General features: G+C 43.4%; 1 protein-coding gene and 2 long non-coding RNA genes across 3 annotated transcripts in view; 1 reads left to right on the top strand and 2 right to left on the bottom strand.

Moving 5' to 3' along the window:
* The window catches only part of LOC140065505 (uncharacterized), a 4,185-nt gene extending 957 nt beyond the window's left edge, over positions 1 to 3,228 (bottom strand). The window contains exon 1 of the long non-coding RNA XR_011847941.1: positions 3,152 to 3,228. This is a non-coding gene — a long non-coding RNA (uncharacterized lncRNA). The remainder of the gene's footprint in view (positions 1 to 3,151) is intronic.
* The window catches only part of LOC140065504 (uncharacterized), a 22,741-nt gene extending 957 nt beyond the window's left edge, over positions 1 to 21,784 (top strand). The window contains exons 2-3 of the long non-coding RNA XR_011847940.1: positions 8,401 to 8,549; positions 21,659 to 21,784. This is a non-coding gene — a long non-coding RNA (uncharacterized lncRNA). The remainder of the gene's footprint in view (positions 1 to 8,400; positions 8,550 to 21,658) is intronic.
* LOC140065503 (phospholipase A2 inhibitor and Ly6/PLAUR domain-containing protein-like) lies at positions 8,373 to 13,268 on the bottom strand. The gene is made up of 5 exons (XM_072113101.1): positions 13,141 to 13,268; positions 11,545 to 11,661; positions 9,748 to 9,897; positions 9,491 to 9,631; positions 8,373 to 8,662 (listed from the first exon to the last, which is right to left on the bottom strand). The coding sequence occupies exons 1-5, from the start codon at positions 13,190 to 13,192 to the stop codon at positions 8,466 to 8,468; spliced, it is 657 nt and encodes a 218-aa protein (XP_071969202.1). The 5' UTR covers positions 13,193 to 13,268; the 3' UTR covers positions 8,373 to 8,465.
* Positions 21,785 to 22,296: the final 512 nt, after the last annotated feature.

Below are 22,296 nucleotides of genomic sequence, written 5' to 3'. Positions count from 1 at the left end.
TATATACAAAGGTTTTCCCTGTGGAATTTCTAGATCACCTTTAATATGAGTGGTCCTTTCTCTTCTCCATCTTCATGATCCGAAAGTTTGGTCCTTGTCTCAAAGTTTAACTTGTTAATGTGACCACATTGACCATTTAGTGCCCTATGTAGTCCCTGTGATGGTCCTAATTTTTGATAATGAAAACCGAAATCTGAACTTACAAGGAGACAAGAGGATTTAAGTAGAAATTTTATAATAATGATCTATGCTTTATGGAAATCTACTCTCCTGACTGTGGGGATCTTCTTATATTTGTTATCCATGGCCTCCTTCCGCCTAAAATCAACTTTTATAATGATGCTAATCCTGGAGGCTAATCCCAGAGCCCCTCCATGCTGCAGCTTCACAGGCTGTTACAATGAGCAGTGCAGGTCTCCCTGCACTCCCCGCTGCTAGTAGATTACACAGGAAGAGGGAGGAGGGAGAGATTACTTTTAACAAAACTATATTTAGCAAGATATTATTATGACTAGTAGTGACAAGCAGCGCGTCACATCCCAGCCACTAGGGGGCACATTCTTCTTCAAAGAGCTGCCATATCTTACTGCAGCAGATTGCTACCATAGATAGAACTAACTGCTTTATCTAAGCTGTCATTATACAGCTATCTACAGTACCATACATGTAACCCACTGTATCTAAGATGATATTATAGAGTTATCTACCATACATTGAGATGTGCTGCTGTATCTAAGCTTCCATGACAGAGGTATCTTTAACATATAGAGCTGAGCTGCTGTATCTAAGCTAACCTTACAGTTGAATCTACCATACATATAGCTGAGTTATTGTATCTAAGCTGCCACAATAGAGGAATCTACCATACATAGAGCTGAACTGCTGTATCTAAGCTGCCATTATACAGGTATTTAGAGTACCACACATCAAGTTGACCCACTAATCTTCCATTATAGAGGTATCTACTATACATAGAGCTGAGCTGTTGTATCCAAGCTAATCATGTAGAGGTATTTATTATACATAAATCTGAGCGGTTGTATCTAAGCTTCCATTATAGATGTATCTACCAAACATAGAGCTGAGCTGCTGTATCTAAGCTAATCATGTAGAGGTATTTATTATACATAAATCTGAGCTGTTGTATCTAAGCTTCCCTTATAGAGGTATCTACCAAACATAGAGCTGAGCTGTTGTATCTAAACCGCCACAATAGAGGAATCTACCATAAATAGAGAATATCAAAGGGGTTTTCCAACAAAACAAGTTAGGCCATAACCACAGGATCACGAGAATGGTAGGTCCGATGGGGTCTGAGGTATCGCCGTTGAACCCCTTGTCGCTTCCTGAGATGAATGGAGCAGATGACCACGTATGACCATTCTACTCCATCCGTCACTTTGGAGCTGACAGAGATTGCTGAGCACCACATGGAGCCTGAGAGAACATTGGATGTCCCGTTCTCGTGATCTGTTCACCCATCCTGTTTCAGGAAAAAAAACCTTTGACTGTATCTAAGCTGCTATTGAGATATATCCACCATCAATATCACTAAGCCGCTGCATCTAAGCTGCCATTACAGAAGGGCTCTATATGGTAATAGGAACTTAAGGGCCTGCGCCAATGCGTCCAGTGGGAATGGTGGCCCAGAAAGTCAGAGTATATAGAGGTACATGTTATACATATGTATAGATTCAGTGATTAATCGTCTATTGAACCAAAGTTCGGCCAAACCTGAACTTTAAAATGTGGTTTGGATACCAAACCTGAACCTCTACCAGTAACAACCATGAGCAGCACAAATCGTGGGTTTTACTCCATTATCCATTGTGTAAATGGCGGCTCATTTCAATATCCCTGGTGGCTTGCCTGGTAGCATTTAAAGAGTTAATACCTGTGATCCGTACCAGTTATTGGTAGAGCAGTTGACCCAAACCCAGATCCAAACATTTCACTGAAGTTCAAGTTTGTGTTCATTGACCCAAACCCATAAAATATAAGAGTGGGGGAACAAGCGGCGGGTCTACTGGAGTGGGGAGACAAGCGGAATGTCTACTGGAGTGGGGAACAAGCGGTGGGTCTACTGGAGTGGGGGAACAAGCGGTGGGTCTACAGGACTGGGGGGACTAGCGGCGGGTCTACTGGAGTGGGGGGACTAACGGTGAATCTACTAGAGTGGCGAGACATGCGGTGGGTCTACTGGAGTGGGGGGTCAAGCGGTGGGTCTACTGGAGTGGGGGGACAAGCGTGGGTCTAATGGAGTGGGGGGACAAGCGGTGGGTGTACTGGAGTGGGTGGACAAGTGGTGGGTCTACTGGAGTGGGGGGACAAGTGGTGGGTCTAATGGAGTGGGGGGACAAGCGGTGGGTCTACTGGAGTGGGGGGACAAGTGGTGGGTCTACTGGAGTGGGGGGTCAAGCGGTGGGTCTACTGGAGTGGGGGGGCAAGCGGTGGGTGTACTGGAGTGGGTGGACAAGCGGCGGGTCTACTGGAGTGGGGGGACAAGCGGTGGGTCTAATGGAGTGGGGGGACAAGTGGTGGGTCTACTGGAGTGGGGGGACAAGTGGTGGGTCTACTGGAGTGGGGGGTCAAGCGGTGGGTCTACTGGAGTGGGGGGACAAGCGGTGGGTCTACTGGAGTGGGGGGACAAGCGGTGGGTGTACTGGAGTGGGTGGACAAGCGGCGGGTCTACTGGAGTGGGGGGACAAGCGGTGGGTCTAATGGAGTGGGGGGAAGTGGTGGGTCTACTGGAGTAGGGCACAAGGTGGTCATAGTCTACAGGACTGATTAAATATCATTAGAATTACTTGGAAGTCTCTTTAATTAGGGCTCGTTGAGGTGTGAGCTGTAATTACCACCATGATTACAGATATCTACCATCTACAGATGTGAAGACCATGAAAAGTTGCATCGATGAGTCCTCAAATATTTTTAATGGCACAAAACTTATCTCTGTTTCGGAAAACCCCCTGGGCACCGATGCTCCATTAATGGTCCATGGGAAGCTGCTGAGATGTCCTGATGGACTGTAGGTGCTGGAGATAAGGAGATGTCACACCTCATGGAGAGTCGTCACATCCAGGTCACCAGTTCCCTCTTTTATATTTTGGGACCAAAAACCAGTCTTTTGAAAACACATGACAAACCCTACCTGCTGCTATAAGAGGCGCCAGGACGTAGAGTAATCCCGTTACACCCTTCATCCTGGAGATCCCGGGATCAGTGCTGAGACTTGTGGTGAGACGTCTCCATTTATGTCACCGGGGTGTGGCGGAAGAGGATCTCCATACAAACAACAAAAAGGAAAACTAAGACAAACCACAGAGATAAGTCTTCGCAACGTGACAGGTGGGAACACAAGGAGTGACGGATGTAGGAGAGCTTCTTGTGTTATTCCGTAGAACTACAATATGTCCATTGATGAGACTTTGTATCGAAAAGTCTCACTATGTGATACATAGAATTTATCTTAGGACTGTACCATTCTACTGTGCAGATGCGACTGAGCCCCAGGGTTCCCATCACGTTTTGCCATATGTTGTAAGGACACATCAGGAGGATTCCGTCATGTCCTTACAATGTATGGCACAGAGGTATCCAACTGTATGCCTATACAGTGCTATACCGGGGACCCCCATGCCCCCTGAATGCTCAGGAGGAGCGCACATTGTTGGCCAATCGCCGGGTGTTCCCACAGTGATGTCACTGTCCTAATATGGATAGTGACATCACCGGTTCCTATCCCCAGCAGTGCTGTGGGGAGAGATGCAATACGCTATAATTCTGAGTTAACCCATTAGATCCCGGAGACTTGGAGCTCTCTAACAGTACACCTGAGCTCCGGGCACTATAACAATATATAGAAGTTAAATATTTTCCTTTAGCGCTGATGTTTTTGTTATAAAGCTATTTCCATGTGACGCCGATTATTCTGTATCTATATTTATCACTTGTGGTGACACATGATGATTCCTGCGGTGACGGGTGGTGGTTGTTCTTTCATGATGAAAAGGTCTTAGTGTAAGATCTGTATGAGCAGCACAGTAACAGGGGTCGTAAAGCATCTGGTATATGACAGAACCAGTGGACCCCCATAGCCCCCTGTACCGCAGATAGCACAGAGCAATCACTTTATGTGTTATGTTATACACCAGGGTAGACAGCATGCAGGGGCAGCAGGAACTGGAACCTGAACTTGCTGGCTATGATTGTGGTCAGGCCGCAGCTGTCACGGAACCCTTGCGTTTCTGTTGTAGGCCTCATCAATACCCACCTGGGTCAGCAGTTCTGAAGCAGGAAGAGAAGGAGGCCAAGTGTGTAGAAGGTATCCCCCGGGGGCACTCCCAGGGTAGATGCATCTCCCCGGCAGATGTTATGTGGGAGGATGGGGATGGTAGTGCAGGTCAGGGACACTCACAGAGTGGAGTGGAGATCTTTAAACAATTCACGGTTGCTTTTATTGGCAGACTCCAAAACAGCAGCAAACAACATACTGGCGTGATGAACAGGATGCCGATTGGCTGCATTGGCAATAACTTCTTACATTAGAAGCTAGCAGGGCTGCCGATTGGTTGGCTGGGCGATAAGTAGTGCTAGGGGCCTGTAGGAACATAAGTGTGGTTCTTTGGGTTTGTTCTTAAGTTGAATCTGTATGTAAGTCAGAACAGTATATTTTATAATTTTTTGCTCCAGTGATAATTGGATTGGCAAATTTTTTTGCTGTAATTGGACCAAGGATTATCAATAAAGCTTCATTACAGACACCTTACAGCTGATCATTGCAGCCTGGGACTACAGTAACATCCAGAGAGGTCACCAGAGGTCACAGTGGGCAGAGGGGTCCGTCTGTAACTAGGGGTCGTCTGTAAGTCAGGTGTCCTTATGTAGGGGAAAGCCTTTGTACCTTTTTTATATTTTCATCTACAGCTCATTGGGGAAATTCCGATCACTTTTTAATTCTTTTTATTTGGCAGGTGAAGCCATCAAATAAAAAATCATTTGGACAATTAGGTTTTTGTTTTGCATTTTACGAACCTTTAATTTTTTTTTTTTTTCAATTCTATTTTAAAAACTTTTTCAAACTTTTTTTTTTCCCCAGGTGGGTTCCAAAATACAAACATTAGGCAATAAACAGTTTATTGCTTACGAAATTATTGTGACTCATTACAATTCAATGAGATGACAGCAGAGATAATCGCAAGGTTTAACCAGACCACAGACATCATCAGTTATCATATGATTGTGACTCACCTACCTCTGCCCAAAATCTACCATGACAGTCACCATGCCAAACCTATGAAAATGTGGAGATCACTTTACGGAAACCATGAGGAATCTGCTATCAGCAGTAGATGTGATGGTAGATTCCTCCTGCTGCCTCCGCCCTAATCTGTAATGTAATAATCCTGGAACCCAACTTGTTACAAACTTTATTTTTGTAATATGTAAATTAACTGCAGAGGCTCCTGGGGTGTGGAGTAGCCTGGCTGGGCACTGGGAGCTAAGGCTACACCCCGCCCCAGTAGCCTCTGCAGCTAATTTAGATATTACTAGAATAAAGTTTTTTAACAAGCTATTACATTACGAATTATTACATTACAGATTAGGGCGGAGGCAGCAGAAGGAATCTGCCATCACATCTTCTTATAGTAGATTCCTCGTGGTAGGTTTCCTTTAAAAATGCTTCATTGAAATATTCAAAGCTACAAACAGCAGACAACCCCACAAACTACAAAAAAGCAACTACTTCCTGTTTCCGTGCAGTCACATGATATATAATATGCTTTCTCTCAGCCAATCAGAAATTTTAATTAATTAGTATTGTTGTGATACTAATCATACTATCATAATATGGATGTGAGGGGATGGAGAAGAAGGGCCACATTGTAAGGGGAAGGAGGCTAGCCACCCTAACCCCTAACCCTACAAGCCACAATGTGAGGGGGAGAAGAAGAAGGGCCATAATGTGAGGGTGGGAGGAGATGGGCCATAATGTAAGGGTGGGAGGAGATGGGCCATAATGTAAGGGTGCGGAGGAGATGGGCCATAATGTGAGGGTAGGGAGGAGATGGGCCATAATGTGAGGGTAGGGAGGAGATGGGTCATAATGTGATGGTGGGGAGGAGATGGGCCATAATGTAAGGGTGCGGAGGAGATGGGCCATAATGTGAGGGTAGGGAGGAGATGGGCCATAATGTGAGGGTAGGGAGGAGATGGGTCATAATGTAAGGGTGCGGAGGAGATGGGCCATAATGTGAGGGTAGGGAGGAGATGGGCCATAATGTGAGGGGCAGAAGGAGATGGGCTATAATGTGAGGGGGAGGAGAAGAAGGGCCACAATGTGAGGGGGAGAAGAAGAAGGGCCATAATGTGAGGGTGGGGAGGAGATGGGCCACAATGTGAGGGGGAGAAGAAGAAGGGCCATAATGTGAGGGTGGGGAGGAGATGGGCCATAATGTGAGGGTGGGGAGGAGATGGGCCATAATGTGAGGGTGGGGAGGAGATGGGTCATAATGTGAGGGTGGGGAGGAGATGGGCCATAATGTGAGGGTGGGGAGGAGATGGGCCATAATGTGAGGGTGGGGAGGAGATGGGCCATAATGTGAGGGTGGGGAGGAGATGGGTCATAATGTGAGGGTGGGGAGGAGATGGGCCATAATGTGAGGGTGGGGAGGAGATGGACCATAATGTGAGGGTGGGGAGGAGATGGGCCATAATGTGAGGGGGAGAAGGAGATGGGTTATAATGTGAGGGGGAGGAGGAGAAGGGCCACAATGTGAGGGTGGGGAGGAGATGGACCATAATGTGAGGGTGGGGAGGAGATGGGCCATAATGTGAGGGTGGGGAGGAGATGGGCCATAATGTGAGGGGGAGAAGGAGATGGGTTATAATGTGAGGGGGAGGAGGAGAAGGGCCACAATGTGAGGGACGTGAGGAGAAGGGGCCCAATCTGAGGGGGAGAAGGAGATGGGTCACAATGTGAGGAGGGGAGGAGAAGGGCCATAATGTGAGGGGTTGAGGAGAAGGAGCACAATGTGAGGGGGAGGAGTAGATGGGCCGCAATGTTAGGGGGAAAAGGAGATAGTCCCCAATGTGAGGGGGAGGAAGAGAAGGGTCACAATGTAAGGGGAAGGAGGAGAAGAGCCACAATGTGAGGGGGAGGAGGACAGCGGCCACAATGTGAGAGAGAGAAGAAGAAGGACCACAATGGGAGGGGGAAGAGTCAAATTGCTTATGACACATAAATATTGTCCCTCTAGGTACTATTCTCTATAAAGGATAGCTATAACTACTGTATATACTCAGGTATGTAAGGTAAGTGCTATTCTGGTTCTATTATATTTAGCCTGAACGTTAAATATGGAAGATAATTTTACCCTCGCAATAAAACACCCCATTTCCTTTACATGTGAAGTCCTCATTCTCCACCTGTATGTGGCAGCTGCCGCAAGTGAAGTTGGTTGGGAACAGGGAATCTCTACTCTGGAGAAAGATGCAGATTCCAGATGTGAGACTTGCATCTATCAGACACTATGGGGCTTATTTACTAAGAGTCCAAGGGACACACTTTTGGCAGATTTTGGAAATTTTCAGGATTTGCGCAGCTGTGGCAGCTATTTGGAAGGGGATTGTGTTGCACATGATCGGATTTTGGCGCAGCTGGGCTGCTTTCATGCGACAGAAATCGGGGGGAGGGGGCGGACAGTCGGACAATCCGACGGATTCGGACTGAGCGCAGGATTTAACTTTAAAATTGTGTTGCAGAACAATGCACTTAGATACACCAGGAAGAAGAAGGTGAACTCCGGGGACCTGAGCGGGGAAGCGACACATGCAGGATATCGGGAGCACAATCTTAGTGAATCGCTGCACAGTGCATTCCAGTCGGACATTCTGGATCGGGGAACGCACCAGGGACTGGTAAGTAAATGTGCCCCTATGAATACTATGGAGGTAATAAAGGCCGCGTCCCCTTCTGTTGCGACGGATACATCAAGAGGCTTAGACGTCTTGATGTATCCGTCAGAAGGCAGTGGCATATGGCAAAACTATGCAGGGTCCGACCTGGTGTATTTTAATTCGGAAGGTTTTTTGAAAGTACACGGCATCCCCACATGGCGTGGAGGTAGCATTGCCAAAAAAATAAGCGCAAGAGAACGTGATTATTTCAGTGCTTCTACACCAAAAACTGGGGTAGAAGATCTGATAAATGCCCCCCCCCCTGTATAACTAAGATGAAGCCACACACCCCAGTATGTAAAGAACCCCCATAACGCCTGCATATATCTGCGTATGATATGGAACACATACTGTACATTCATAAAGAGAACACAGTAAGAACAATTAGTTTTTACATTTTATTCCAATTTTCCATTTCCAATTTTGCTACTTCTTTTGTAGGAAATGCAAAAAGCATGAAGATTGTAGCCGCCCGTCTGCTCAGTCCTCGTGTACTCAAGTCTTTTCTAAAGTAAAACTTTTATCAGGAACAACATCATCAATGTGGATAAATAGAAGCTTTCCTGGAGGCCAATGCACCCGCTGCTACAGTAGGTTTTCACCACCACATTTAGGCTCCCATAGGTGCTCTGCTGGGTGCCCAGTATATTACACACGCTAGGGGTAGCGCAGCCACGGATGGCATTGGTCACAGTTGCAGATCCTGAAGAATAAAAAAGAAACTTTTTAAAAACCCAACCCAATTGGTATGAAGAAACCTTTCTTGTACCATTAAAGGAAACCTGCCACCACGGATCTACCTGTTAAGGTAGATCGGGTGGTAGGTGCCTCTATTGGATGTGAGGGTAGCCCTTGTAAGGGCTAATCCTCACGTCCCCTGTATCTTTTATAACTTTTTTTCCCCTAATATGCAAATTTTCTAAAGAGGCTACTGGGGCGTGGAGTAGCTGGAGCTGAGGCTACACAGCTCGGCTACTCCACGCTCCAGTAGCCTCATTGATCCTCCTACCCCCATATCTTCGGCGCATAGCTACAAGGAGCTGCCACCCTTGTCTGAGCCGGCGTTCTGCGCATACGGCCACTGCTTTGAAGCCGGAGCTACTGCGCATGCACAGAACTCCGGCTTCTCGGACTATGGCGCGCAGCTACGCGGAAGATATGGGGATAGGAGGATCAAAGAGGCTACTGGGGCATGTAGTAGCCGCGCCCTGTAGCCTCATCTCTGGCTACTCCACGTCCCAGTAGCCTCTTTAGAAAATTAGCATATTAACACAATAAAAGTTATAAAAAGATACAGGGGACGTGTAAAACCACTGCACGGATAGGCTTTGGTAACGCCCCCAGGAGCCCTTCTGGTGCATTATCATAACTGTAAAACTTGATTTTAAAAGGAAGGAGACCATGAATAATAAATATAAGAAGATACCACAGTCACGGTACCTGGATCGATGAATAAGTGTCCCTGGTTTATCATGATTTATTTTAGTTGTAAATTTCCTTTAAGGTAAGGACTAGACCAACATATTATTACCTGTTAAGGATGTTGACAGACGCCCACACATGGTCTCATCCCCGTGACATTGTAAGGTATCACCAGTGTAGCAATAGTCAGTGGTGTCTGTGGAGCAGGTCCGGCATGTCAGTCCATTCCCCTGAGAACTTGTGGCTGGCACTGGATACATGAAGAAAACATGGCGGATCTCTTTCTTATCATTTTAAGAACATGTAGTTACACAACCATTTGGCACTACGGGGCCACCATCATTTACATTATATGTAGTCACTCACACGTTGGGCTTGTTGAGCTACAGCTGTCACTGTTACAGCAAGTAGTGGAGATCCTGACGTATCCACCTTGAAATGTCAGACTCCCGGTGATATTGCACTGGTTAACGGGGGCGCATCCTCGAGACAAAGTTAAAGATTGGTTTGATGAGCCTGTAAATGAGAATAACATACAGATTAGTGAGGGATAGAAAAATTCTGGCCTATAGCCAGGTCAAAATAAATATGGGTCCAACTTCCAAGATCAATCCCACTGATCCAGGGATCAGATAGGTTTCTGTATAAACTCAACGTTACCCACATTCCTGCTACTACAACCTGCCCCAATGGATGATCCTGTGGTGCAGTTCCTGGTCTCAGATTATGCTCTTGCACCAGTGGACAGGAATGTTATGCGGTAAACGCCTCAGACTTATTAATATCCATGAAAAATGTTACAGTTAAAGAAAAATAGAATCCATGGAGCTCACCAGTTCCAAGGGGCAAACAAAAGTTATAGGTAAATTTTGTTATAGCCAAGGGAGACAGTTTCGGGCAGGGTGGAGAACAAAGAGAGTCGGCTTCACACGGTAGCAGGAACTTGCCATAGGCATCATATGATATGATAAATTGTTCCAAGTGCCCACTAAACTATTCACAATGTCCCTGGGAGCATTTATTAGGAAAGCCCCAGGATGGAGGCCTGGAAGGGGATACAGCACAGAGGCTTTAGATAAGCCAGAAGGGCTACTGATATTCAGTCCTGCAGGATCTAGTGTGGGGCCTACTCTGCGTAGACCTAAATAGAAGAGTCAGAGAAGATATAGAGCACTCTAGCTCAGGTACATGGAGTAGTGCATCATCCAGGCCTCAGTGTCTACAGTGTCTAGATCTAGATCTGATCTAGAGTCAAAAATAGATATAGTGCACACTGGTGCAAGAACGTGGAATGGTGCATCGTCCACGCCTCAGGGTCTACAGTGTCTAGTCTAGAGTCAAGAATAGATATAGAGCACACTGCCAAAGGAGTTGTGCATCACCCAGGGCTCAGGGTCTAGCTTGAGGACTACAGGAACCTAGACCTAATTAGAAGAGTCACAGAAGATACAGATCACACGAGTGCAGGTACATGGAGTATCGCAGGTACATGGTCATGGCCATGGTACATGGGTCTACAGTGTCTAGATCTAGAAAGAAGAGTCAAGAGAAGATATAGAGCACGCTCCCACCGGAACATGGAGTAGTGCATCATTCAGGCCTCAGGGCTAAGTGTGAGGCCTACAGGCCCTAGACCAAGATAGAAGAGTCAGAGAAGATATAGAGCTTACTAGCGCAGATACATGGAGTAGTTCATCATTCAGGCCTCAGGGTCTACAGTGTCTTGACCTAGATAGAATAGTCAAGAGAAGATATAGAGCACGCTGCCACCAAACATGGAATGGTATATCATTCAGGCCTCAGAGCGAAGTGTGAGGCCTCCTGTCCCCAGACCTAGACAGAAGAGTCAGAGCAGTCAATATATGAAGCACACAAGCACAGGTATATGGATTATTACATCATCTAGGCCTTAGCCTAGGTCTAGGTCTAGGTTGCGACCAATAGTATCTAGACCTAGATAGAAGAGTCAAGGGAAGATTCAGTGCACACCATAGCAGATACATGGAGTAATACATCAATCAGGCCTCATTGTAGCCAGAGACTATAAAGAGAATTTGAGTTTGGTAGGAGGAGGCCAAACATAGATTTTGCATAGTGACCTATGATCCTCCCGCTAAAACTATGCCCTAATCCCTAGCCATGCAGAATAGGTATGTGACTTACCTACTGTGGTCACACTGAGCGCGGTCGCGCAGGAGCTCCCGGATGAGCAGGTCTCACTACTTCCTGTGCACTGAGCGCCATTAAAATCTATGCACTTAGTGCATGACAGAGACAATCCTGGAAGACACAGAATAATGGGGTTCATGCCATGAAGAAGATGCAGTGCTGAGATCCCTTGAAGATGTCACTGCTGGTGTAAATGTAAGCAAATGTTCAAATTTGAATAGTGTGATTTTCTTTCTTACATGTGCACTTACAGATCTCCAAATCCCCTGAACAGACAAAAGGATCAACAATTAAGTTGTCGTTTAACCACAGTTACCACTAGGTGGAGCTCAAGTGCTTGTTGTATACAATTAAAAAAAATAAATAAAAAATCCTGTCCCTTATTTGGTTAACGATAAATACATCTGTTCGTTAAAAGAAATCCATCATAAAATATTCATTATGATAAACCAGGGGCTCTTACTCATAGACCCATAGATGCATAGATCTTCTTATATTTGTTATTCATGGCCTCCTTCCTTTTAAAATCAACATGTATTAAGCTAATGAGCCAAAAGGGCTCTGAGGGATATAACAGAGACCCTCTATGCTGCAGCTTCCCAGTCTGTTATACTGAGCGTGAGCACTTCCCTGCTCTTACTGTGTGATATTATAGCATTCAGAGGGAGGAGGAAGGGCAGAGTGAGCAGGAGGAGCTCCTCCTGTGAAGCCAGGGGCTCTTGTAACGCCACCAGAACCTTTCTGGCTCATTTGCATAATTATACAAGTTGCTTTTAGAAGGAAAGAGAGCAATGATAAAAATTTTTAAAAGATTACCATAGTAATGGTGACTGGATCTATGAGTAATGTCCCTGGTTTATCATGATAATAATTCTTTATTTATATAGCACCTACAGATTCCACAGCGCTGCACAAAGCAAGTCAAATTGGTCCCTGTCCCCAATGGGGCTTACAATCTAAACAACCTACCAGTATGTTTTGTATTGTGGGAGTAAACCAGAGGAAACCCACGCAAACACAGATAGAGCATACAAACTCTTTGCAGATGTTGACCTGGGTGGGATTCAAACCCAGGTCCTCAGTGCTGCAAGGCAGAAGTGCTACTTCACCCACCATGCCGCCCTAATCATGATGAATTTTAATGATAGATTTTCTTTAACTATTCTCCTACAGAATGAGTTTCCTCCCGAATCCGTCGGGTTGTCTTATGGCCACGCCCCCGATTTCCGTCGAATGCATGGCGATTTCCGATCGCGTGCGCCAAAAACCCGGGGCAATTCAGTGAAAATCGGCGCGAATCGGAAATATTCAGGTAACGCGACGGAAAAACGTGAATCGTGCCCTTAGTAAATGACCCCCCCTTGTGTTTAAATGCTGCGAATACAACTCTTTCCCACCACGAAACTGCTGTACACATTTCCAGTCACTTTGTTTTTATACTATAGATGTTATGTTCTGAATAATATAACATATTAAAAAAATTTAATATACAACTATATAGTAAAAATCGGTAAGAATGTAGTAAGGACATTGATACTAATTATATAAGGTAAAATAATAAAAATAATAATATAATAATAAGCCTCTTACCTGTTACGGTTAGAGCAGAGATAATGAGCAGGTATCCCAGGAGGTGGCCCATGGCTGGTAGACTCTTTCAGAATAGCTTCAGTAGACGCGGTGATCCCTCCTGCACTCCTATTTATGTATCAGTCCTTGTGATGGAGCAATGTTACATGGAGTTTGTATAAGGAGGTGTCTCCTCTGGTCCTATACTACACCTATAGTACAGCTGTCACATATCCGTGCTCTGTGATTGTTTCTTAAAGACGCAGCAACAACCATGAATGGAGAAGTCGGTGGCACTTCGAGGCCTATTGTCTTGTGTATTGGATACGTTGAGTTGTTTGCTCTTTCTTTCTGTCTCCATGTGAACCGTTCCATGGCTTTTAGTTCAAATGCAAATGCAAAAAATACAAGCTTCCCAACATTGGAAAAAAAATCAAGATCGATCAAAATAGTGGAAACATCTCTTATTAAGATGTGCATTACCAAAACTTTGTGATGTTTAGTGACGTGAAATTGGTCATCAAATTATTGTATCTGGCTAGACAATCCGGCTTGGCATGTGGCGTGGCCAGGTTTTCCATCTTCAGGTTTTCCATTAACCCTGCGACCTGTGTTTAGTGTCGGACTGTGGTTCCTGTGTCCAGATTAAAAATGATGCTAGGGGTCCACCCTACATTAAAAAATAGACCCTAGTAGCCCCAAAGTCAGTAGTCTTTAGCTGTACCACTGATGAATTGCGTTTAGAGTCTGTAGGAGCACAAAGGGGATCCCCGGAGGACTAGGACAACAAAGATGTGAAGGGGAGAAGAACCTGGATTAAATTTAATCCATGGGTTTTTAGAAAAATTGGATGGCCATCTTTAAAGTCAACAAGTGATCACCAAAAATGTTAAGCAAGTTACCAGGACTTGTATATACTCCTTCACCTACTAATCTGCCATCTACAATCAAGTCAACTAGGTTACCAAAAAGGGTAATCTTCTCCGAAGGCAAGTAGAACGCTAAAGCTCAAACTTGAAGTTTTCTGTGCACTTTGTCCCATTGTCCTCCATTTCTATGTGTTCAAGTTGCCCTGGTAGGAGATTAAACAATCCTTAACTTGATCGGAGACCCTCTTTTCTCGAATAGAGATCATACATGTGTAAGGCCTACTGCCCACAAGCAAGTTTGATTCATGCAATTCGCATCAAATTCACATTGTGTGCCTGCTCGGTTGCCTGGATCGAATGCTCATAGACCGTAACCAAGCTGGCCTGACATGCTTAGTTCAGTAATGGCTTATGAGTGTTTGGGCTGGACATTCCAACGAGCACATGATACAAGTTTAACCCGAGTTGGGTGCATTAAACTCGCTTGTGGGCACTAGGCCTTACACATGTATGGTCTCTATTCAATGTATTTGTCTCTGATGAAGTTAAGATTTGTTAATCTCCTACCAAGGAAACTTGATCACCTAGAAATGGAGGACAATGGGGCAAAGTGCACAGAAAACTTCAAGTTGGGGTCAGATGGTCTAGTGTAAAGCCTTTATTTTGAAAGACTCTCGATCACAATGGGGGTCATTTACTAAGGGCCCGATTCGCGTGTTACCCGAATATTTCCGATTTGCGCCGATTTCCTCTGAATTGCCCCGGGATTTTGGCGCACGTGATCGGATTGTGGCACATCGGCGCCGGCATGCACGTGACGGAAATGGGGGGGAATTGGCCGAACGAAAACCCGGCGGATTCGGAAAAACCGACGCATTTAAAAAAGAAAAAAGTGTCGCGGAGCTTGCACTTACCTTCACTAGGAATGAGTGCGTTCCGATGCTCTTCAGTGCAGCAGCGCCACCTGGTGGACGTCGGAGGAACTGCCTTAATGAATCCCGGCCGGACCCGAATCCACCGCAGAGAACGCGCCGCTGGATCGCGAACGGACCGGGTAAGTAAATCTGCCCCATTATATGTGCCTTAACTTTTTTGAAGACCAGAGTTCATCTGTAACAGTGTCACAGACAGGGAAAACAAATGGCAGGATCTCTTTAAAGGGGCTCAAGATGAATTGTTATCCTCTATGCACTAGAACTGATCATTGGAGATTGACCACTGATGACTCCATCCCTCCTTAATTGGATTTGAGCCCCATTGGGGACAGGGACGGATTGGACAAGTTCTGTGCAGCGCTGTGTAATCTGTGTGCGCTATATAAATAAAGGAATTATTATTACTATTATTATTAATGAGGTGTCTGGACCTTACGCTTCATTATTTGGGTGGGACGGGTATATATTTCTAGTGAATCTGGTGTCTTCATCTATGTAGATCCTCTATAACATCGGAGAAACCAGCATTCAACAGCAAGCGACACCCAGCAATGTAAACATCACTGTATGGAAGTATATACTGAATGTAGAATTGTTGTGGAGTCTGCAGCAGAGCGCGAGCTCCGAGATCTGTACATTATTATCACATGACCCCAACACATCCATCATCTCTTACAAGAGAGGAAAAGTAAACTAATCTGCTGTGACTCACTGACCAATGTTACCGGGTCTGAGGATCAATTGTTTCAATGTTGCCTAGAAATATGTACAAATAATGTAGAAGATAAAAGATAACGTTACACATGTTATTAGGTAATCTGCAGATTACAGTACAATATACATGTCAATTCTTGTAGTAGTTATATTCTTGTACATAGGGGGCAGTATTCCAGTTTTTATATTCTTGTACATAGGGGGCAGTAGTATAGTAGTTATATTCCTGTACATAGGGGGCAGTATTATAGTAGTTATATTCTTGTACATAGGGGGCAGTATTATAGTAGTTATATTCCTGTACATAGGGGGCAGTATTATAGGAGTTATATTCCTGTACATAGGGGGCAGTATTATAGTAGTTATATTCTTGTACATAGGGGCAGTATTATAGTAGTTATATTCCTGTACATAGGGGGCAGTATTATAGTAGTTATATTCCTGTACATAGGGGGCAGTATTATAGTAGTTATATTCTTGTACATAGGGGGCAGTATTATAGTAGTTATATTCTTGTACATAGGGGGCAGTATTATAGTAGTTATATTCCTGTACATAGGGGGCAGTATTATAGTAGTTATATTCCTGTACATAGGGGGCAGTATTATAGTAGTTATATTCCTGTACATAGGGGGCAGTATTATAGTAGTTATATTCTTGTACATAGGGGGCAGTATTATAGTAGTTATATTCCTGTACATAGGGGGCAGTATTATAGTAGTTATATTCTTGTACATAGGGGGGCAGTATTCCAGTTTTTATATTCTTGTACATAGGGGGCAGTATTATAGTAGTTATATTCCTGTACATAGGGGGCAGTATTATAGTAGTTATAGTCTTGTACATAGGGGGCAGTATTATAGTAGTTATATTCTTGTACATAGGGGCAGTATTATAGTAGTTATATTCCTGTACATAGGGGGCAGTATTATAGTAGTTATATTCCTGTACATAGGGGGCAGTATTATAGTAGTTATATTCCTGTACATAGGGGGCAGTATTATAGTAGTTATATTCTTGTACATAGGGCCAGTATTATAGTAGTTATATTCTTGTACATAGGGGGCAGTATTATAGTAGTTATATTCCTGTACATAGGGGGCAGTATTATAGTAGTTATATTCCTGTACATAGGGGGCAGTATTATAGTAGTTATATTCTTGTACATAGGGCCAGTATTATAGTAGTTATATTCTTGTACATAGGGGGCAGTATTATAGTAGTTATATTCTTGTACATAGGGGGCAGTATTATAGTAGTTATATTCCTGTACATAGGGGGCAGTATTATAGTAGTTATAGTCTTGTACATAGGGGGCAGTATTATAGTAGTTATATTCCAGTACGTAGGGGGCAGTATTATAGTAGTTATATTCCTGTACATAGGGGGCAGTATTATAGTAGTTATATTCTTGTACATATGGGAGCAGTATTATAGTAGTTATATTCCTGTACATAGGGGCAGTATTATAGTAGTTATATTCTTGTACAAAGGGGGCAGTATTATAGTAGTTATATTCTTGTACATAGGGGGCAGTATTATAGTAGTTATATTCTTGTACATAGGGGGCAGTATTATAGTAGTTATATTCCTGTACATAGGGGGCAGTATTATAGTAGTTATAGTCTTGTACATAGGGGGCAGTATTATAGTAGTTATATTCCTGTACGTAGGGGGCAGTATTATAGTAGTTATATTCCTGTACATAGGGGGCAGTATTATAGTAGTTATATTCTTGTACATATGGGAGCAGTATTATAGTAGTTATATTCCTGTACATAGGGGGCAGTATTATAGTAGTTATATTCCTGTACATAGGGGGCAGTATTATAGTAGTTATATTCTTGTACATAGGGCCAGTATTATAGTAGTTATATTCTTGTACATAGGGGGCAGTATTATAGTAGTTATATTCTTGTACATAGGGGGCAGTATTATAGTAGTTATATTCCTGTACATAGGGGGCAGTATTATATTAGTTATAGTCTTGTACATAGGGGGCAGTATTATAGTAGTTATATTCCTGTACGTAGGGGGCAGTATTATAGTAGTTATATTCCTGTACATAGGGGTCAGTATTATAGTAGTTATATTCTTGTACATATGGGAGCAGTATTATAGTAGTTATATTCCTGTACATAGGGGGCAGTATTCCAGTTTTTATATTCTTGTACATAGGGGGCAGTATTATAGTAGTTATATTCCTGTACATAGGGGGCAGTATTATAGTAGTTATAGTCTTGTACATAGGGGGCAGTGTTATAGTAGTTATATTCTTGTACATAGGGGGCAGTATTATAGTAGTTATATTCTTGTACATAGGGGGCAGTATTATAGTAGTTATGTTCTTGTACATAGGAGGCAGTATTATAGTAGTTATATTCCTGTACATAGGGGGCAGTATTATAGTAGTTATATTCTTGTACATAGGGGGCAGTATTATAGTAGTTATATTCTTGTACATAGGGGGCAGTATTATAGTAGTTATATTCTTGTACATAGGGGGCAGTATTATAGTAGTTATATTCCTGTACATAGGGGGCAGTATTATAGTAGTTATATTCCTGTACATAGGGGGCAGTATTATAGTAGTTATATTCCTGTACATGGGGGGCAGTATTATAGTAGTTATATTCTTGTACATAGGGGGGCAGTATTATAGTAGTTATATTCTTGTACATAGGGAGCAGTATTATAGTAGTTATATTCCTGTACATAGGGGGCAGTATTATAGTAGTTATATTCCTGTACATAGGGGGCAGTATTATAGTAGTTATATTCCTGTACATAGGGGGCAGTATTATAGTAGTTATATTCTTGTACATAGGGGGCAGTATTATAGTAGTTATATTCTTGTACATAGGGGGCAGTATTATAGTAGTTATATTCTTGTACATAGGGGGCAGTATTATAGTAGTTATATTCTTGTACATAAGGGGCAGTATTATAGTAGTTATATTCTTGTACATAGGGGGCAGTATTATAGTAGTTATATTCTTGTACATAAGGGGCAGTATTATAGTAGTTATATTCTTGTACATAGGGGGCAGTATTATAGTAGTTATATTCCTGTACATAGGGGGCAGTATTATAGTAGTTATATTCCTGTACATAGGGGGCAGTATTATAGTAGTTATATTCCTGTACATAGGGGGCAGTATTATAGTAGTTATATTCTTGTACATAGGGGGCAGTATTATAGTAGTTATATTCTTGTACATAGGGGGCAGTATTATAGTAGTTATATTCTTGTACATAGGGGGCAGTATTATAGTAGTTATATTCTTGTACATAGGGGGCAGTATTATAGTAGTTATATTCCTGTACATAGGGGGCAGTATTATAGTAGTTATATTCTTGTACATAGGGGGCAGTATTATAGTAGTTATATTCTTGTACATAGGGGGCATTATTTTGTACCTACACACAGGCTTTGATGAAATTAAATATTTCCTTTAAGAGTTGTGAGTCTGGAGACTGATACATGGCTTTCCTATGTTATCATTGTAATAACCTGCTTTACAGGTTTGATCTCTGTTGCTTTGATTTCTCACATGAGTCACCTCGGAAAATTTCTTACATAATCAGCAGTTGTGATTCCTGGCTGTACAGCAGAACACTGCCCTCAGGGCTGGAATATTACTCTATTATACAGTATATATTGCTGGATGCTAAACATTTTAGTAAGGGCCGTGTGCCAGTTTTCTGTCAGACTTTGCCTGTTCTCTTCAGTGTATTTCAGGCGCACACAACACTTTGGGGCACATTTGCTAAGGGTCCGCGCACCGCGATTCTGTCGGGTTTCCCGACTATTTCTGTTCTGCACAGGCGATTGTGTTGCACGCGATCAGATTGTGGTGCATCGGCGCCGGCTTTCATGCAACACAAATCGGTCGGCGTGGCCGCCGGACAACCCGACTGATTCGGACAAACCGTGGAATTTAAAAAATCTAATTGTGTCGCAAGACACGCACTCACATACACCAGGAAGAAGATAGTGAACTCTGGCAGACCTGAGTGGGGAAGCGACTCATTCAAGAAATCGGACAGACGCACCCTGTAAGTGGATCGCGGCAGCTCCGAATCCTTGGCGGACATTCCGGATCGGTGGACACGACGGGACGGGTAAGTAAATGTGCCCCTTTGTGATGCAACCTGCATTATACACGGGCAGAGAACTTTTAGTGCACTTTGCACTTCTCTTAGGAACTTAGTGACATCAAACTTTGCAAAACAATTTTAGTTTTGACTTATCGGGGGGATGAAAATAGCCGCATAAACTGGACCTTGGGACCCTCGAAATCAGGACTCAACACTGATTGTAATACAGGTAAAAGCAATGGCAGAGCAAGGAGCAATAGACTTCATGCTCAAATATTCTAGTGGAGCGGTGCATTATGGGACCCTGAGACTCAACTTTGCTCCAAGCACCAGAAAAGCCAAATCTGTACCTGTTCTTTGAATTCTTAAAGGTGCTGTTCCATTTTGGCCCAGTTAGAATTTTTTTTACTTTTGCCCTTATTGCTCTCAAGGCAATTAGTTTTGATGACCAATGTGCTAGTTAAGCTCTTTACTGTGCTAGTTACACTTTGTAATATCAACAGGACTCCAGGCCCACCCATGCAACAATACAGAGTGTAATTAACATAATTAACTTACCCGGTCCTTTGACGATCCCCGATCTGGACGGTCTGACGAGGGTGAAGTCCGGCGCGATTCACCAAGATCGTGCACCCGATATCCTGCAAGTGTCGCTTCCCTGCTGAGGTCCGCCGGAGATCACCCTCTTCTTCCCGGTGCATGTAAGTGCATTGTCTTGCAACACAATTTGAATTTTAAAGCCCGCACTCAGTCCGAATAAGTTTGGTTGTCCGACGACCACGCCCCCTGATTTGTGTCCCATGAAAGTCGGCGCGATTGTGCCAAAATCTGATCGCATGCACCAAAAACCCCTGTTAAATGCGGCGCAAATCGGGAAAAGTCGGGAAACCCAACAGAAATGCGGTCCGTGGACCCTTAGTAAATGTGCCCCATTGTGTGCTGAATCTATAACAACGGATCGCTTAGGAATAGTGGAGTTTAGAAAAAAAATGATAACTAAAATAGAATCAGTGGAGAGGCCTCTATTAACGGATGCAGAGAGTTTGAGGTTCGATTGTTTTAAAACTTTGACTTAATAAAAGATTTGTTATGTGATTCTCCGCCTTCTTTAGACCCTACACTAGACATGATGCACTATGGGAGATGCACCAATCTAAATTCACCCGAACTTGATGGACAAGTGTCTTTTTTCAACCGTATAAACTATGAAACTATGAATTCAGCAGCAATTTCCAGGACAACACTACACACACCGTGTTATATATTCAATATTTGACAATTTTGTAAAGCTCCTAAAAACAGGGTGTGGTTTAAAAAAAATTAGTTTCAGAATAAACTTCCCAGTCCCCAATAGAAGATCCGGATAATCAGAGTCCATTTCATGCCATTAGTTCTGGCCGTTGATCACTTCGCATGGATCAATGTAATTAATATTTGTTAAAATTGAGTAACTCTTCTATTACGGAAAGTTATCAAACTTCTCGGTTAAAGCATGAATTTGGTCAGCAGGACTGTAATTATGGAAATCAGAAATCCGGGACGGAGGTTGGCGGCTCCATCGCTGCAATACATCTTGCTGTCCACATATAGACCATCGATGTAAGTATTTTGGTTTCCAAGTATGTCACAGAAGCTTCTGGTGGAGCAGCCTCGGAGAGCATCTTTAATATTCAGTGTGCCTACACAGGACAAAAATATATAAAAATATATAATAAAATATATAGATATACAGTACAAATATATGATAAACCAAACACAAAGCAAATCAAAATCACTTTCAGAACCTCCTTGATCGATCAATGCAAAATCGGCAAATTTAATGGAATCATCTAGGTAAAACTGAGACTTGGGGGAAATTCATTAAAGGGGTTGTCTGACTTTAGTAAAATAAATAAATAAATGAGTACTTATCTCTTTCAGTGCTCCCGGCCTCCCGCACCTCCATCCATCGCTGCCAGGACCTTGTTCTTTACAGCGCCACAGCACCTCCAGCCGCCTGGCACACCCACCCATCGCTATGTCTCAGCGCTGTATCAGACTTAGAAGGTGGAGGTGACAATTCCAGGGGATGTTTGGGAGAAACTAATTTTATGTAGCAAAAGAAGCAGTTAATTCTATTTTTTAGGGGAAAGACAGAGAGCAGTAGGGGGGCTGTGGCTCTCTGAGAGGGGCAATCAGTGGGTGGCATGGAGATAAGGGGTCACAGGAGGTGCTTTGGGAGGGTAGGCAGGAGATACTGGGTTCAGGGGTCAAATAAATGTCTTTTGCTAAAGCTTCAGGAAGGTGTATAGACAGGGGTGAAGCCTCTTTGCCGCCTGAGGCGACCTGTAGAAAGACACCCCCCTTCCTACTATCCAATAGTTATATAATAATAATCTTTATTAATATAGAACCATCAAATTCCGTTGATGTTTAGTGCAAAATAATCAGTTATGGTACCCATTTAACCCCTTAAAGGGCTATTCTCAACTGGGCATTTACATTCAGTGTCATTAATCTGCCATATATAAACATTTCTTCAATTAGATGTTATTAAAAAAAATGTTCCTGTGAAAAGA

Source organism: Engystomops pustulosus, chromosome 6 (genome assembly GCF_040894005.1).
Source record: "Engystomops pustulosus chromosome 6, aEngPut4.maternal, whole genome shotgun sequence".
NCBI lineage: Eukaryota > Metazoa > Chordata > Amphibia > Anura > Leptodactylidae > Engystomops > Engystomops pustulosus.
The sequence above is the reverse complement of the archived record's forward strand: the minus strand, read 5'-3'. Positions and strand labels throughout refer to the sequence as shown.